We start from the raw sequence: 18,244 nt of genomic DNA, 5'->3' as shown, positions 1-18,244 counted from the left end.
GAATCATAACATCCACATTCACCTCCTCATCAATTTGTGCTTATAATTCCTAATTCTGAAAACAAAATGGCAATACCTTACTATGAATTCAAATTAATTAGATAAAGTTGAGATGTTATATATAGTGATCATACACCTTTTCCTTCCTTGCCCAAATATCTAAGACTTCATTATTGCAACTTCTTTTAAACTAATAATTATCAAATAATTAAAACTATATACTACTTACCATACAACCTAATTCTATTTCTTTATTTTTATTATTTTCTTGGTGTGAAAGTAGGTAATATATTATTTTAAGCATATATATGATAATGATTACAACTATTATTAATATTAAATATAATATTAGGAGGTGCAGGTGTAGGGGTGTAGGCGTTGTGTTTGCATGGAGTTAGATATCCTCTAATCTTATCTGGTTTCCCAATCACCAATCATATGCATGCAACCCACCTCCGCATGGAGATAATCTTCCCACAACAAGTGTCATCCCATGACCTCAAGAGAACCAGCAGAAAGAGACTCCCTCACCACGAATGAGTGACTTTAAGTTCATGTAGATGAAAAAATTATTTTTGAACTATTCACTTGTAATAGGAGAAAACTCGAGTAGGAGCTTAACATATCCTTTCTCCTACGACTTTATAACTCGAACTTAAGCAATGAAATTAACTTTTCTGTCGTAGTTTAAAACTTCCCGATGCGGAGATCCCTGGAGTTTTCAGAGGTCCTTTGAGGCAATAAAAAGTTGACCGGGGATCCCACGATTGAAACTTCATCAAGATCCTCCCAACAATGTTAATCCCGAAAAACTTCGCTCCCCCTCCTTCTGAATTTGGTAAAAATCAAGTTTGGAGCATGAGCAAAAATATGCCTTAAAACAACACTCAACGAAAATAAATTGTAACAGAACAAAACAACAATTGAATAAGTTCATTGACTACACTTATAAATACAAAATATTTCCAATTTAGCATACCGAATTTTCAACCATGTAAGTAAATTCTTCTCCAAGAATAAAGTACCACCGAGTTAAATGCTAAAATTTCCAATCATATGAGTCGTGGAAAAATCACCCCTTGAGGCAAATGTCGAATTACTGCCAAAATATCTTATCATAAGCACTAAATGTCAAACTACATACCAAAAATTTCGACCATTTGAATCGTGAGAAAATCACCCTTGAGTTAAATAATGTCGAATTACATACCAAAATTTTCAACCATATGAGTTGGGAGAAAATTACCCCTTAAAGTAAGACCCGTATAATTCAAAATAAATAAATAAATAATGAGCTACTCGACCTACCCCAGGGTCTTGGGGGGCTTCGTCACCACAAGTAAGAGTTGTCAACTCTTCACCACCTACTGCGAAGTCGAGAAGAGGCGAACTCCTCTAAAAAAAATTTACACCCTAAAGAGGGATAGAATTAAAATACCTTCCATCATTGATACAGGAAGATAACTTGGTGATCGATCGCACCTTCCACAATGCATGGAAATCTTTTAGCGTAACGGGGAATATCATCTCTTGAAGATGACATCAAAATCCCTCAAAGCACATGAAAGAATTCGGAGTAAAGTTATTAAATAACCATGAATAACCTCTACAAATATAGATAGTGAATAAAAAATTTTTAAAAAGTACTCAGTGGTGGAGTGGTTGAGATCTCCACATTCCATCTTCCTTACATGGGACTTCAGCCTTGAGCCCGAGGTCCACCACCTTCGAGCTCAAGGCACAAGCTCGAGCTCGCCAGCTAAAGCTCCCGGTCTACCACTCTAGCTTGAGTGGAACCCTAGGCAATGCCTCGAGCTGGAACGAGTCTGGCCCTCTACATGTCCTCGAGCTGAAGTTCAAGACACCTTGGTTAGGGTCAACGCCTCAGCTAGCTATGCTAGCCTTAGGGCCCCACGCATACTCACGCACCCCAACGACTTGAGAGCAGTAAAACGACTCCCTACCCACCACTCCTATGTGTCAAACTCAAAACATTTTTCTCAAAAAAATATTTACTCTCGAACAAAATACAAGACCAAACATTAGATATTTCGTCCAATAGTGAGGGGCTATATGATGTATATGTTAGTAATACACATTTATTTATAAGGTTAAAAAACTAAATTTTTATATATAAGCCACACAATAAAATATATATCCTATCATACCACATAACTTCCAATACCACTATAAATACTCAAAATATTATTTTTTAACACAAAGTCACTATTCATTGAGGTGACCACTCAATACACTCTTTTTCAAAAATTCTCTCTCTATAATCATAACCTGATGAATCATTGTGTTGAGAGTAAAATTTTCATTCCATTATTTCATTAAAATCATAACCACATCAATATATATATATATATATACATGTTGTTTGTCATTTATGTATGCATAATTAATATATAATTTGTTAATGATAATGCAGTACTAGCTACATATCTATATATATGTGTATGTAGAAAACTGCTATCAATTATCTTTTCCATTAAGCAAAAAAAATTCAATTCATCAATTAATAACAATAGAAAAATGCAATATATATATATATAGATGAGTCCCATAATTAATATCCAACCAAAATATTTATCTTCTAACACTATATAGCTGGAAATAAGCAGTTGATCATATTAAATAATAATAGCCTTTGCGATCTCAATGATTAACAAGGTTGGTGGAATGGAATATATATATATATATATATGTGATTATAATGAAATTTGTAGTCTGGAAATATTGTCTGCATTAATTAATTATTACAAAAAAAGAAAAAGAAAAATCAAAGAAAGAGAATGTATAGGTAGAAAGTTCCATGGGAGGAGGGCTCGTTTCATTCATATATACCCATTTTCGACTTGTTCCATACACTACATTGTAATTTTTTGAATCAAACAAATTAAGGAATTGAAATTCATAAAATCAGTAATTAATTAATTGAAGTCAAATATACTACGACAACTAGGTACGTAGTCTTGCGTATGACAAACAGGCAGTGGCAGGCATCATTAATTTGGAAGAGTCAACGCGGGGGGCTATTTACGTCAATATGAGTTGGCGCGTGGGGGACCCACCTCCCGAAAACAAAACCTCCAAGTGTCCAGCTTAGAAGTTTCCAAACCCCTTCAACTTGCGCTTGCGTGTGGCATCATCCACCACCAACTCTGCAGAAACCGGCAGTTGTGCGTTAATGACAAGCCACGCCTACAGCTGAGACCCGCTTCCCACGACTGACTCTCTCTCTCTCTTACAGCCACAGCCCAAGAAATCAAGAATAATAAATAGTAATTGAAGGCCACTTGTTTTCAGTTTTGGTCATCTTTCTTTCTTTCTTTCTTTCCACACGCACACAAGAAATCCCAAGAAAGTCCCAGAAACAAAAACTCATCTTACCTCTCAATTTCCATCTATCTTTCCATTTTCCCAAGAAAAGAAAACAAATTAAACTGATCAAAGAAGAGCAGCAGAGCAGTTGATTGATTTTGTATGTGAGAAAAGAGAGAGTTTGGGAATTAGAGGAGCAAATATGGGAGCTGCAGAATTAGCTCAAGTGGTTGTCCCAAAGACTACTCAGACCATCCCTTTCCCTGCCTTGGATTTGGATGTGCCCTCTTCTCAACTTGTAAGCTTTTTCACTGCTTCCCTTCCCTTCTCAATTATATATGTTTTCCACAAATTCACTTGTACTTCCACCCAACAACAATTTAAGAAGAAAAAATCGAGGAAACTCATAATTCACCACGTATGATCATTTTTCAAGATGGATTAACATGAATTCCAGGCATTAATTTCCTGTATTTGCAATGAATCTATTTTGACATGCCAGTTTGTAATTATTTATGCCTGGCCTCTCAGGATGTTAAACCTCCAGAAACCCCTGTGCTGCAATTTGTTCCCAGCATTCGTTCTGGTAGTTTTGCTGATATTGGTCCCCGAAGGTACATGGAAGATGAGCACATAAGGATTGATGATCTATCTGCACACTTAGGCTCGCTCATCACTTTTCCTCAACCAAGTGCCTTCTATGGGGTTAGTCACTTTTTGCCCTTGTTTTGTTTCCGTCTCCATTGAGGTTATCATGCTCCCATCTCACCGCCTCATTTATATCTTGTTATTAGGTATTTGATGGTCATGGAGGACCTGAAGCAGCAGCCTATGTTAGAAAGAATGCTATCAGATTCTTTTTTGAAGATCCCAAGTTCCCACAAACTTCTCAACTTAATGATGCATTTCTACTAGAGGTTGAGAACTGTCTACGCAAAGGATTTCTTCTAGCAGACATGGCTTTGGCTGAGGACAGCAGTGTCAGCACTTCTTCTGGAACTACTGCTTTGACAGCTCTGGTCATCGGAAGGTATATTTCTCTTCTTACTCTCTTCATAAATTGGATTTCGTTAAGAAAACTTCTTCTGCTGACCAAGAATGGATGGTACAACACATCATAAAGCACACCTTTTTGAGCCCATGCTGAATGTTGCTATTCTGATGAAACTTGACCCCTTTCTGCTACTTTTTCTCGTGACTAAGTAACTCTTTACTTGAATACAGGCTTCTAATGGTGGCAAATGCCGGAGACTGCAGAGCAGTTCTCTGCCGGAAAGGCAAGGCCATCGACATGTCTCAAGATCACAGACCGAATTATGCATCGGAGAGGAGGCGTGTTGAGGAGTTGGGTGGGTTCATCGATGATGGTTATCTCAATGGTGTTCTCTCAGTTACTCGGGCTCTAGGAGACTGGGATATGAAGCTACCCCGGGGTTCTTCCTCGCCCCTTATTGCAGAGCCAGAATTTCGACAAATTATTTTGACAGAGGATGACGAATTCCTCATAATTGGATGTGATGGCATCTGGGACGTTATGTCTAGCCAGCAAGCAGTTAGTCTTGTGCGTCGTGGACTGAGACGGCATGATGACCCTGAGCAAAGCGCCAAGGACCTTGTGATGGAGGCGCTCCGGCTCAACACTTTTGACAATCTCACGGTCATCATTGTTTGTTTCAATTCCCTGGATCCCATCGAGACATCTTCAACACGACAAAAAAGACTCAGGTGTTGCAGCCTATCTGCAGAGGCTTTGAGCAGCTTGCGGAGTTTCTTGGACGGAAGCAGCGGCCGCTGATTGTATTTTAATCTTTTTCTCCACATTGCCCATTTATTTGAGGGAAGGAGGCTGTTTGTGACTGCTTAATCCGGTTGAGCAGTACAAGCAACTGTTAGCAGTTTTCTTTAGAAACTCTACCGTGTCATGTTTATCACTAATTGTACTGTGGCGTGGCGGAATCTGAGACTGAGAGTGGATGTACATAACAATTGGTTGGTAGGTAGGATGGGGGTGTAAAGATAGTGCCAATGGTGAAGGTTGATGATGACTTTAACAACCTTCATCTTGGAATTGTAGTCTATTGGTGTTGGCATATGATGATCCTTCAGCGTAAATAAAATCATATTCAGTTATTTCTCGATTTTCTGCAGGTTAACAGCAAACATCTCTGCCATCCATTATGTTTTTCTACATCTACTTATACAGGAAACATCTCTCTCTCTCTCTCTCTCTCTCTCTCTCTCTCTCTCTCTCTGTGTGTGTGGGATAAGGAGTTTTTGTCGCACAAGTACTGGCAGATTATGTAAAAAGTAAAACTTTTTTAACATTATGAAAACATGATTAGGAGCATAGGTCTTTGGAACTTGGAACATAACATAATGGAGAAAAGCAGCCAGGAATAGTAATATTCTCATTTCTCGCCTAAAGCCAATTGAAATATTTAAATAGTCGTGTTGTCTAGTCAACATTATGGGCCGCCTGTTAACATACCAACCAACTTGTAAGATAATGTCAAAATTTTCATGGATTGCTACGAATAACAACATGTAACCACAACAGCTACAACATAGATGGCCAAACTCATTTCTTTCAGTTTTCTCTCTTCCCTCACTAACACAAAACGTGGAAGCGCAACTCGGGAACGTGCGAGCTGGATGCTCTTGTTTTTAAAACTGCCAAAAACACATGCTATGCAATAGATAGGCTGTCACGGGGAATACCAAAAAGCATCTATAAAATGTGCAATAAAGAATTCAACTTTACACGTTATATGGCTGTGTCTCACAATTCTTCCATTTACTTCCACTTTGCGGATCTCAGCAATGAGAAAGAAAATTGGGAATGAACTCAATCACTAGGATATTATGCAGTTGATTCAGCTGAGTAGCTTTTTGCAAATCTTGCAAATCGTTCCAAACCTCGTAACAGCAAGCTTTCCAGAAAAGGTTGCAATGCCTATTTGAGCAGATCATAGTGAGATTAGTTGGACTGCAGAATTCCAGTTCAAGCCACAACAAAATACGTTATCAACCAGATAAATTCCAAGCTTTTTACAGCAATAACGGCCAATGCTAGATTACTTATAATTTGTCATAAAAACAAACAATTGTCACTTCACTTATTTAGTTAGAAATTAAATTGTAAGCAATGGCTTCTCCAGTAGAGTCAGAATACTTACAGATGCCACTGGAGTCAGCAGTTGAGGAACTTCATATGAAACAGTAAGCTGAAATATAAAAAAATCCAATGTGAAACATGTCGTAATTATCAAGTAGCTAAAACTGGTTCTGGACATCATTCTTGCTGCTGAACGACTTCAGTCTTTGCTTTCTTGTGACAAGTTTTTACATTTTTCACAAATATCTCTATCATGGAGAGGTCCTTGGATAAATATTTGAACTTATTTTACAGGAACTTATCAATGTTCACTTTGTTACCTATTCCAAATAAGGATGCATCATATTAGATACCACTGGAAATATAATTTACAGGCATATGTCACAAAAAGCAATACAGATAGAGCAATTAAAGAAATATAAAGTCAGATAGTTTGACGAAGCCATACTTCTACAACACAAGAACCAGCACCTTTAGGGAAAAACCTCACAGCTCCTCTGCAACATAAGTGCACAAAAACAGGGTCAAGCATAAGTTTAGGGAAGATGTCTTATTACATTTATTATTTTTGTGTGAAGATAAATATTTATTGAAATACTTCTTCCTTCATCTCTTATCCATGAAAATCTCATATACCATTCAGTTTCCAACAAGTCCTGATTGCATGAAAACACATTTCTTATAGGTGAAGTCACAAAACCTGATACCTAATTTCTAATGGTTCGATCAATAAAACAAGGACCAAAGAATGCATCAATGATCAAAACTTTGCAAATTAACAAAAATACAGCTCTGGCATTGATGTCATGCATTTTTACTGGAAAAAAGCATCTTGCTAATTCCCACATAAGATTTGTCAATCATAAAATTTCAATTACCTATTCGGAAGACCCTCAAGAGATCTCCAGTGGATTTTCTGGTTTGGTATAGGCTGCAAGAAAGTAGCCTCAGCGCAATACACCGTAAACAACAAAATTGCATTAAAGATGGTGAAAGAAGCAAGGTATTTAGCTCTACTTTTTTCCTTTAACAGTTACCTGCATATTTCGAGCAAGCCAAGAGAATTCTATATCACGTCCAAATGCTTTATACTTCAGTGACCATCGTGATAGGTCAGGTTTATCCTCTAGAATCTAAAACCAGAATTAGCATCAATTATCCAAGTTTAGAAAACTCAAGGTGCAATGAACTAGCTTGTAGCAAGATTTATTAATGACAAATGGAAGTGAGAAAACCAAATAGCGAAAAAATTTATATCTTGACCACTTTATGTCTCTGACAAATAATTCTCATCACACACAAAACATGCCCAAAATAGAATAGTTCAATGTTGAGAAAACTTGAAGAACTTCCCTTTTGAATTTGATTGATCGTCCATAGGAAAAATAGTGGGTATTTGATGAAATTTAAGGTAAGAAAAAGGGCAACATGAACATATATGGAGCTCAAAAGTGGACAAGGTGAAAAGGCAACTATTCCTCACCTTTACAGATGAAATGAAGGGCATCCACTGAGGAATGGCTTCACGATCAGAGTAACATTTATAAGCAACTGAAGTGGGCAAATCAATTTCCATCTTTACACTGCAATAGGAAATGGGACTCAACTTTTAAAGTACTTGATTACTTGGCTATTTCGATATATTACCAGATTAACCACTTCCATTAAATCAAATATCATCAAAATAAGAAATCACAACCATCAGTAATAAACCAACTTCCTCCGCATTCAAGAGGAGAAAAGAGAAAAAAGAAAAGGGAAATGGATTACGTGCAATCTTGCCATTCCATGACAGGAGAGATGGATCGTCGGAGTTTGACGCCGGTAAGGTAATAACGAGAGCCCCTTTTCCGGGGCGCATAATATTTGGTGAAGTTCCGGAGCTTGTTGGCGCAAAATTGGGAAGATAACGGTAGAAGGCTGGACTTTTCCGGGCAGAGGGTTCGCTGGTTAACTAGAGCTACCACCGGGGTTGCTGCAGCTACAGACATTTGCGGAAAGAAAGGAAGAGCCGTCGATCAGATGTATAGGGAGATTTTCAGACAGCCTATCAATTTTCACCGTACTATTTTAGGATTTGCGTGTAAAAGTATAGATTAAGGTACAGTTGGGTCGGGTTGCTGGCAGCGGTGACTGATTTAAATTTTTTTTTTTTTCTTAACAAAAATTGTGGCACCGGGTTTTAAGCTAGCGGTGCCACTCAAAATTTTAAAGTCCCCAAATCCACTGTAATTTCTTAATTTTTCTTTTCTTTGACAATTTTTAAATAATTGTCCCCTTATTCTTATCAATTATTTAACTAATTAGTTAAATTTCAAATATGTTATAAGCTCTTGAGATAAACTTTTAAGCCAAGCATTTTGTGAAAATTGTAATATATTGATGGGCTGTACCAGAAAATGGTAATAATAATAATTTCGAATAGAGATATAAATTAAGTTAGAAACCTCGTCCATGAAATATCTCTTATATCAATTTTGATTTCTTTCACAGAAAAAGAAAAAAAAAAAAAAGGGGGATGTCCTTCACCACATGAACAATCATTTACAAGGCGAATGCAAGTGATCATCTCTGTCCAGTATATGAAAGAAGGTACACTTGCAATAACTGAGAAATATGATGAGAGGGATTAGAGTTGAAATATGAACCCATCTATTAATACTTACAATTTTCTGGTTTCAATTGGAAGGAATAATTCCATGCAAATGCCCAGCAACGGAAAACTCAGTAAAAATAGGAGGAGATGATAGCAATAACAAGAAACTCAATATCTGTACCAATATACACCACATATTTGGCCTACTTTAGGCCCTCCCACTTTTCGCGTATCCAAGACACACACAATTGTACATAAACTGATTCCAGCAACAGCAGCAATCCTGTACCTCCTGAAAGAATAGAAGTCTGATTTGAGGGGAAATTTTTTAGAAAAAAGAAAGAAAAGATCATCAACTAACATCCACTCTGGAATACACAAAAATATGATCAGAAAGGAAATCCTTTATTCAAGTTCTTCTTCGAGGACTCTGCTAATCGTCTAATACATTTTGCACTCTTAAAGGTTGTCATCAATTCTTCAGCTACATTCTCAGGGTGACAAGTGATAAATGCTGATACAAACCGCTTATCCGACATCCTCAATGCTCTCAACAACGCAGGTCCCTTAATCTGAGGAACAATTCCCATATCTTCTATTTTACATGCCAGCTGGAAACGTGGTTTTAAGACAGTTTCCAAATTAAAGTATAGCAGGAATGGGTTTCGAAGTACCACATTGGCTGATAACCTCATTGTGCCCAGTATAAAAGTCATGTGTCTCTGAACTTTATCAATGGATAGTGTCAAAACAAGTGGAGAACGTCCAATAAGACCAAATATCTCATCCTCCAAAAGCCCATATTTCTCCATGTTCATCACCTTTTCACGGATGGTTTCTATGCGAGATATGGCAAAGAGGGAAACCACATGTTTATACATTTTGGATTCCTTTGAGACTCCAGTTTTACGGATGTAATCAATCTTCTCATCATCCAGGGTAGTTCGTGGAATCAAAGTGGGCCGAGACAGAAGCACAGTGATCAGGTCCCCTTTGCTAAGTCCCATCGATTCGTATATGGCAATGACAGGTTTGACTTTATTGTGGAAGTCATAGGTAAGAAGAGAAGGATTGCGTACAATAGCCTTGACTAGGACCTGCCTTGATCTAAACAATGCCTCAAGATATTCAAGGCGTTCATGCAACCAGACATTGATTTTGCAGTTGAGAAAGCGGGGACGACAATGTACCATTCTCACAAGGTCAGTGGATTTGATGCCCAAGTGAGAAAGTATTTCAAGCTTGGACTGAAGGATCTGAACGTCCATTTTACGTAAAGATGGACGTCGCTCAAAAATCTTGGATATATCACTCTCACTACAACCCCATTCTCTGAAAACACCAGCTGAGTCTTTAGTTTTGTCTCCAACACTAGCTAAATCTATCTGTTCATGTAGACTTTCACAAGCTGTGGTATTGAAAAGGCTAGACTTTATAACATAGGAAGGTGAACTGAAGGGCAATAACTCAAAATTCGGAAAGCGGATACCATCAGTCTTCTGCAGTTGATGTAGGCCCTGTAATTAATAACGACATAAATAATAGTTATTTATAAACCACTTCCAATATAATAAGTGAGAGCCAGAACCATTGGCACGTAATATACCGTGAGACTGCAATAACAGTTGGGAAAAAGTAATAGGTACAGAAGGAGACAAAGAACCAGCTATTCAAATCAAGTTCCTACATTTCTAATAGGTTCATGCCTGATTATCCTGTTTAAATATTAGTAGTAAAAGAGGGGCAAAATGAGGAATGGTTTCATAGAGCAACATATCATAAACTTAGGTGTCTAAGAAGCAAACGACTTGATACACAAACAAATCTTTAGTGCAGATACTTGAGTCCTACGAAGGGAAACAACTGGTTTCCAAGTAAGGCATCAGTTCAAATACTTCTCTTCCAAGTTCTAGGAGGAGAGGAGAACAATTGGTTTATTAATACTCATCACTTGAGATGCTTCTTTTTAATTGTTAAGACGGGGAAAAGATGGTCTTTTTTCACATTGCCAAAAGATATCATACACCCCCGTTTGATGCAAAGTTAAGAGGAACATATATAGTCAATCAGAAAGATGAGAAATTCCTAGCAACCCACTTGGCACACTGGGAGTCTGGTCAACGCAAAAATGCTATTTTCAGACAAACAAAAATGGGCTTCAGGGCTCATACATTGTAACTTGACGAAATTATAGCATAAAGAAAGAATTCATGAATAAACTCAGTAGAAATCATGGTTTCTTATTATTTTGATTGTAATTAGGAGAGAAAAATATAATTACAAAGAAACTAGATTAAGCATCCACCATAATCAATGAACCGAGTAGCAAACAAACATGAAATTCTCGGAAATAAAACATAAGAAGAATAAAAATAAGAAGACCATCATGGTAAGAGAGATTCACAAACTTTGAAATTTAAAAAAAGTGAGGGACATTAGGAATTATGAGTGATTGTGGAAGAACAGACCCGCACACAAAAACATGAAGTAGAAAGGAACTCACAGTAGAGAAAGAAGTGAAAAAATGGGAGGTGTGGTTGGGCAAGCGGCGAGCAGCACCTCTGTTAAGGACGTGCAAGAATACCATTTATTTAGGCAACAGACAGAGAGAAGGAGTTGGGTAGTTGTGCTGCTCAAGTAAAAGGAGCGGGTGTTGCGGTTGCGGTTGCTGTAGCTCCTTCACTCTGCATCTGCAAGTGAAAATGGGTTTTGAGGCGCCGTTGGACGACAAAAACTGCGTATGAGATCGGCTGTTGTGCAAAATGGGCTGCCAAATATTCATTCAGTTCGTATCTACCCTGCAGCCCACCAAAGTGTTGGGTTGTGGTTGCTTGAGGGTGAGGGAATAATGTGTATGTATTGTTTAGTTTAAATATAGGCCTAATAATCCCACCACAATTGATGGGAATTGTTTTTTTTACTCAAAGCTATAAATAGTAAATAGTAAATAGTAAATAGTAGTTACTAGTTAGCAGTGATTATGATCGAATCCAGAAAGAAATTGATTTTACTTTTAGATTAAATTCTTGAATAAGATAAAAAAAAAGTATACCAACTATTGTTGATACTGATAAATTAATTAATAATGCTGCAAGTTATTTCCTTTCTGCAAAAAGGAAAGCTCCGGTATAAAATTGAAGGAAAGAATGCAATTTAATCTTGAGATATTAGAAATGAGCAAAAAAATCCCATAGAGTATATATATACACACACTAGTAGCATTTAAAGTTGGACGGCATTGATTCGATGCAGCCATTACAAAATTAATTAATCACCCAAAAGTGGCAGTGATCACTTAGAGTTGATGAAATATTAACAAGAGCTAGGAATCTACATTTTAACTCCACCATCTAATCGTATTTAAAGTTTGATGCCATTCATTCAATGTACGTAGCCAAACACCCAAAAATTGCAATCTTTTAGAGTTGATGAAATATAGGAAATTGAAAACTTAACTCCACCATATAACATTAATATTCTAATTATTTTAAATGAATATGAATTCATACATATTGAATTAATTAAGATGTAATTCACTGAATTGTTGGGCATGCATGTTGAGTTATAAATTTAATTATAATAATATATATATATTACGTATTTCAAATAATATGAAATTAATTAATTAGGATTGGCGTAATCGATTAGTAAGAACAGGTAATTAAGTACGTTTGATTAAACTACAAGTGTTGCAAAATAATGAACAAGAAAGAAGTGGGATGAATTTAGACGTGAGGTATGGACAAAACACACATTTTTTAAAGTGATTGTCGCCTCCATTATAAGTTGCTACCCCGAATTGATATGGCAATTCACTTCTATGATACAACAAGCTCCCTCAAGTCTGCAAATAACAATTTCGAAAACTATCAATAACAAATACAAAATTTGTATATGGGAATACGGAATTCAAAAATAATATATGACATATGACACTTAGTATCTATGGACATTTTTAACTTTTTCTCAAATCATTATAATGTTTAAATTGCAAATTGATTCACAACTATTATAATATTTATGCCAAAAAGTTGCACAATTCTTTCAACCAATGGTTGATATTATGCAGAAAAGGTGCATAACTTTTCCAAGAAAAAGTCCAGTCTTATTTCTTCTATTTTTTGTCGAGAAATCCGAATTCAACTTTTACAATTAAATAAAAATTAATTTCAAAAATAGATAAATAAAATTATTTAGTTCGTTTTAAGTGCCAAGTGTGTGTGTATATATATATATATGTATATTTATTTATTTTCATCTCCAATTTTTCCTCCAAGTTCTATTTTAAAACTTAAGGAGACATATCTCATTATAAATCTTTTTAGATTTCTTTCTTCTGTTAATTTGGGAGATATTTTTATTTACAAGCTATTTCCATCGATAAGTACTTATTTAATTTTTATTTAGCGATAATTACACTCTCTTTTTCTAAAATTTGATATAACTAGACATAAATTTTTTGTGGTTTGAAAAATTACAACTAGCACCCTTAAAGTTTATTTCTCTCTAACAAATTAATAAGTTTCCTTTGTTAGTCAAAATTAACTGAATTTACTGATGTTAACAAAAAAAAAATGAATTAAATTAATATTTATCCTCGATTGATTTATTGCATATTAAAAAATTAAACTATACTAATAATAATGAAAATACATCCTTATATGTATTAACACGTGAATACATATGAGGGTAATCTGATCATAAAAAGATTAATTTGACCTACAATATCAGTAATAAGTCAATTAAAAGTAAATATATATTTTATTTTTTTATTTTTTTTATTAATATCATCAAATTAGATGAATTTTAATCAATGAATAGACTTATTTGTTAGATAAAAATAAATAATGTTAAATATATTTTTTTGAATCACAAAAAATTTACATATAACTATGAGACAAAGAATCGAAGTATAATTATCCCTTTTTATTTTATTTTTGGTAGCTGCTAATTTAAGCATATGAAATATTAATATAGGTGCATTAGTTGTATCTCGAGCTTTGGATCCTACTCATCACCTACCTAATAACTAGCAGTGATAATAATTCATGTATTCTGTATTGTGTATTAAAAGGGCCGACTCCACTTGACAGCAGATCCAAGACATTACACACCCTACCCTTCTATCTATTATTCCTTATATTCACCAACATTACTAATCCTGCATCTCATTCTTCTCATCAACAACACCAACATGTCAAGGTCAGCTCTTTATTCAAATATATATCTCTATCTTCATCATAGTTAATTGATTTATATATATATATATATGTTCATTCATGATGATATTTAGGTTGAAGGGTAAAGTGGCACTCATCACCGGCGCCGCCAGTGGCATCGGCGAGGCCGCCGCAAGATTATTTGTTGAACATGGCGCCTCCGTGGTTGTGGCTGACATTCAAGATGAATTAGCCCATCAATTGCTGGATTCAATCAACTCGGAGAAGGTGAGTTATCATCACTGCGATGTAAGAGATGAGAAACAAGTGTTAGTTACACGGTGGACAAGTACGGGAGTCTGGATATCATGTTCAGCAACGCTGGAATAATCGGGCCTCTGACAAGCATATTGGATCTTGACATGGATGGATTGAACGAGGTTATGGCCACAAACGTACGTGGCGTGGCCGCCACTATAAAGCACGCCGCCCGGGTTATGGTGGATAGGAAGATAAAGGGGTCCATCATTTGCACGGCAAGCGTGGCGGCGTGCATCGGGGGAGCGGGGCCACACGCATATTCGGCTTCGAAACACGCAGTGGTGGGGCTGGTAAAGTCGGCATGCGGGGAGCTGGGGATGCATGGGATAAGAGTGAACTGCATTTCACCGTACGGGGTGGCGACGCCGCTAGCGTGCAAAGCGTATGGGCGGAAGCCGAGTGAAATAGAAGCCAACAGCAGTGCAGTGGGGAACTTGAAGGGAGTGGTATTGACGACAAAACAGGTAGCTGAGGCGGCATTGTTTTTGGCTTCGGAGGAGTCGAGTTATGTTAGCGGACAGAACTTGGCGGTGGACGGAGGGGTTACGGTGGTTAGCAACCGTTATGCGTCCTACTGAACTCAACTCACTCATCATCGATGATGATGATGATGCATTGCCGCCGGTGCTATTCTGATTTCAGTTGTTCTTTTCATCTATTTTTGTGAGGGTGTGGGTGTGGGTGTGGGTGTGGGTGTGGGTGTGGGTGTGTGTTTTTCTTTAATCAATAATAAAATAAATAAATATTGAAGGAGAAGAGTGGAATTTGAATGAATGGGGGATTGGGCATGTGAGTTTCCTAGTAATACGCGATGCATGTACGTTTGCGATTTTAAATTTGATGTGCAAAATTCATTCCAATATGAATGTCAACTCTTTTTGGTGCAGCTACCTCGTCTCCATCCTTATTTAATAATTCCAAATCAAACTACTTCTGCAGTAATTAATTTAAATAAATTTATCATCAGCCCACTCTCAATTTCAATCCTCTCTAAATCCTTCAATCAAAATCAAACCCTAATTGTGAGCTCAAACCAAAAGCACAGCCCACCCATGTAATTATCAAAATAACTAAATAAATAAAACAAGTCCAATCCAGCATCTATTCTATCTCCTTTGAATTTAAAAATACATTTACTAACAGCCCATTTAAGGGTTTAAAAACGTCCTAATACTAGACATTAATAATCTGAACCCATCCTAAGATGGATTTTTTGGATTGATCCATATTAGTTTTAAACCCACATAACCCAACTCATTATAGACCTTGATACGTCCTTGTACTTCTGGTCTTATTCTTTTGCAGTGTATGTATTGTATTTCGCAAAAGAAATATGGGGGTAAAAGAGCAACTTAAAGAAAGCAATCAAGGCTAAAGCTATTTCTTGGGCAATAATTGTTGTAGCAGGGTCTCAATCAACTTTGATCCAACCAATCAATATTAGAATAAATATATTAGACTTATTATGAAATGAATTATTTTTTTTTAAAATTATATATAATAAATTATATTTTGTTTGTGTAATTAATTCAAGTTTATGGCTAAAACTTCCCACCCCATGGGACTACTCTGTCTGCTTCCAGATTTCCCTAGTCCAATACATAATCACAATCTTCCGTTTCTCCCCACCTACTCTCTGCTATCTCTAATTATTATCCATTGTATTAGATCTGTATTGACTTCAATCTCTTCACACACGCGGAGGCTCTAAGGAAATCCAAATGGACAACTCCGACGCCAAAGAAATCCTGGGATTGAAATACTGGTTGCAGTGGCAAGTACTGGTTTGTGCACTCATCTTGCTCCTCACCACAGCCCTCGCCATCCTCCTGCTCCGCAAGAGGGGCAGTCGGGAAAGGGCCTCGCTCAAGCCCCCCGATCTCTGGACCCCATGCTGGAGGAACCTCCATCCTCGATGGCTTCTTTTCTACCGGGCTTTCGCCTTTATTGCTATGGCTTACTTGCTGTATCAGACTGTTGCTGCTTTCGGATTCTTTGTCTTCTTTTTCTACACCCAGTACGTTATTCGGGTTTCTTTCTTTCTCTCATCCAGCAAGTATATTTGTAGGTAGAATGCCCATTTGAAATAACATGGTAAACTTCAAGCTTTTTTACACTTGTTCGTTTTGTTTTAAATCACAAAGAAATGTTTTTCACATAATTTTCTACTGAATACATTTACTAAACCTCAATTTCCTAACCTGCAATTAGATGCTATAAAACAAGATTTCATGCAATATAGCCTTTAGGCAAATCATGGCATGAGAATGCTCGCAGAACAAATCCATACGCAAACCTCTGTAGCAATTCGGAATTTGGGATTCAGCCATGCCACCAAAAAAAACCCGAACCTATGCATTGCAATTTTAATTGAGTGGAAGTGGCTAATTTAAAAGCCTGCTTCACCTCATTTTTATGACTTTTAAGTTAGAAAAGATGAATAAGCATGTTCGTCCATACAAATATATTGAGACTTCACTTGCAAAAGCGTTTCCAAGTAGCAGGCAGAATGAAGATGATTAGATAATTAGGAAAATGTTATTCTTACATATGCCTAGGCATGAGGAAGAGGGGTGGAGAAACCAGGTTCATTTTTCCCATCCTTAGTCTTTCCTTCATCCTCTCAGTTTATAGTATTCCTTTGTTCAACTTACAGTGTATCTGCAAGCACCATCTGATTTTGTGTAACTTGCTTTGCAGGTGGACTTTTGCATTGGTCATGGTCTACTTTGCAGTATGTGCTTACATTAAAGTTTCCCTTTCAATTGTCTAGACTGTTAATGATGCAGTGATATACAGTTATTGCCCTTCACATTTGATCTGGATTACAGAATACGGACTTTTCTGAGTTATAATTGTTCAACTGCAGCTCGCTACCATTGTATCAATTCAGGGTTGTAGGATCTATGCCAGGAAACCTCTTGCTCAGACTGGGGAGCGAGATAAATTTATCAAAAAGGATTCAGAAGATATCGACTCTGGAAAACCTTCAGTCTCCAAACAGAGAAAAAGCAAAGGAGTTATCAAGTTAGAATTTCATCACAACCCAACCCCAACTGAGCAACTTGGATTTCTGGAGAATCTTTTGCAAATTATTTATCAGGTTAGTCAGTTAGTGCATTCAATTTCCATCTCTCTCTCTTTTCTTTCTTAATGTAGTTTGCAGGCATATTGACCTTGTATACTTGTACTTCCTATCCTTGTTCACAAGATGTTATGCCTCACCTAATGAGGATTAGTGATGAACACTTACCGATATGTCAACTGCACCTTACATCAGAATTAGGTCAAACAACTCTTAAAAGAGAGGTTATCTTTTTTTCCTGCTCCAGCAATTTACTTTTGGTTCTTAGAATCTCATGTGAAATGAGATAATCTAATGTAAAAGGGCAAACACCTAAAAAGAAAATAGGAGTAAAGATGGGCCTTTTATAGGTAATCGTTTGTATTATGTTTGCAAGGCCAGCCATGCACAATTGGTCCGGTTCCCATTTTTTGACGACTACTACAGATGTCTTTAGGATACAAACACATATGTCAACTGGTATGAATTGAATGATGTGGCTGCCTGAATTCCTCACTGTCATTGTTTCAGTTCTTAAGCATTTGATTCTTAATAGAGCTAGAACTTCCTAGTCATTCTTTCCTCCTGAATAAGCAAATGGCGATGAATGCTGAAATGCAATTCTTTATTTTGAGGTGGGTGCCATGCGATCTACATTCTAC

General features: G+C 36.7%; 5 protein-coding genes across 7 annotated transcripts in view; 3 read left to right on the top strand and 2 right to left on the bottom strand.

Moving 5' to 3' along the window:
- LOC105163005 (probable protein phosphatase 2C 49) lies at nucleotides 3,297–5,465 on the top strand. Its single transcript, XM_011081202.2, has 4 exons — nucleotides 3,297–3,625; nucleotides 3,859–4,032; nucleotides 4,122–4,357; nucleotides 4,552–5,465. Exons 1-4 carry the CDS (start codon nucleotides 3,530–3,532, stop codon nucleotides 5,120–5,122), a joined length of 1,077 nt encoding a protein of 358 aa, XP_011079504.1. The 5' UTR covers nucleotides 3,297–3,529; the 3' UTR covers nucleotides 5,123–5,465.
- On the bottom strand, nucleotides 5,832–8,593 carry LOC105163003. 2 transcript variants are annotated; one of them, XM_011081198.2, is made up of 7 exons: nucleotides 8,213–8,592; nucleotides 7,926–8,025; nucleotides 7,480–7,575; nucleotides 7,321–7,373; nucleotides 6,891–6,939; nucleotides 6,504–6,551; nucleotides 5,832–6,280 (listed from the first exon to the last, which is right to left on the bottom strand). In XM_011081198.2, the coding sequence occupies exons 1-7, from the start codon at nucleotides 8,431–8,433 to the stop codon at nucleotides 6,188–6,190; spliced, it is 660 nt and encodes a 219-aa protein (XP_011079500.1). In that variant the 5' UTR covers nucleotides 8,434–8,592; the 3' UTR covers nucleotides 5,832–6,187. The 2 variants fall into 2 exon arrangements, with proteins under 2 accessions (XP_011079500.1, XP_011079501.1); XM_011081199.2 differs by lacking the exon at nucleotides 6,504–6,551 and having other exon boundaries at nucleotides 8,213–8,593.
- LOC105163002 lies at nucleotides 9,187–11,860 on the bottom strand. Its single transcript, XM_011081197.2, has 2 exons — nucleotides 11,542–11,860; nucleotides 9,187–10,555 (listed from the first exon to the last, which is right to left on the bottom strand). The coding sequence occupies exons 1-2, from the start codon at nucleotides 11,623–11,625 to the stop codon at nucleotides 9,428–9,430; spliced, it is 1,212 nt and encodes a 403-aa protein (XP_011079499.1). The 5' UTR covers nucleotides 11,626–11,860; the 3' UTR covers nucleotides 9,187–9,427.
- On the top strand, nucleotides 14,318–15,404 carry LOC105163001 (short-chain dehydrogenase reductase 3b-like). Its single transcript, XM_020694653.1, is given in 2 exon segments — nucleotides 14,318–14,522; nucleotides 14,525–15,404. Coding segments are annotated over 2 exon segments (777 nt in total). The 3' UTR covers nucleotides 15,097–15,404.
- Nucleotides 16,066–18,244, top strand: part of LOC105163000 — a 3,785-nt gene continuing 1,606 nt past the window's right edge. For both annotated transcript variants that reach the window (XM_011081194.2, XM_011081193.2), the window contains exons 1-3: nucleotides 16,066–16,535; nucleotides 17,219–17,252; nucleotides 17,388–17,621. In XM_011081194.2, coding sequence (XP_011079496.1) covers nucleotides 16,240–16,535; nucleotides 17,219–17,252; nucleotides 17,388–17,621 — 564 coding nt within the window. In that variant the 5' untranslated portion in view covers nucleotides 16,066–16,239. The remainder of the gene's footprint in view (nucleotides 16,536–17,218; nucleotides 17,253–17,387; nucleotides 17,622–18,244) is intronic.

The sequence above is a fragment of the Sesamum indicum genome, linkage group LG6 (assembly GCF_000512975.1).
Source record: "Sesamum indicum cultivar Zhongzhi No. 13 linkage group LG6, S_indicum_v1.0, whole genome shotgun sequence".
In the NCBI taxonomy this organism is placed as follows: Eukaryota; Viridiplantae; Streptophyta; class Magnoliopsida; order Lamiales; family Pedaliaceae; genus Sesamum; species Sesamum indicum.
Note: the sequence above shows the minus strand (reverse complement) of the source record. Positions and strands in the feature narration are given on the sequence as shown.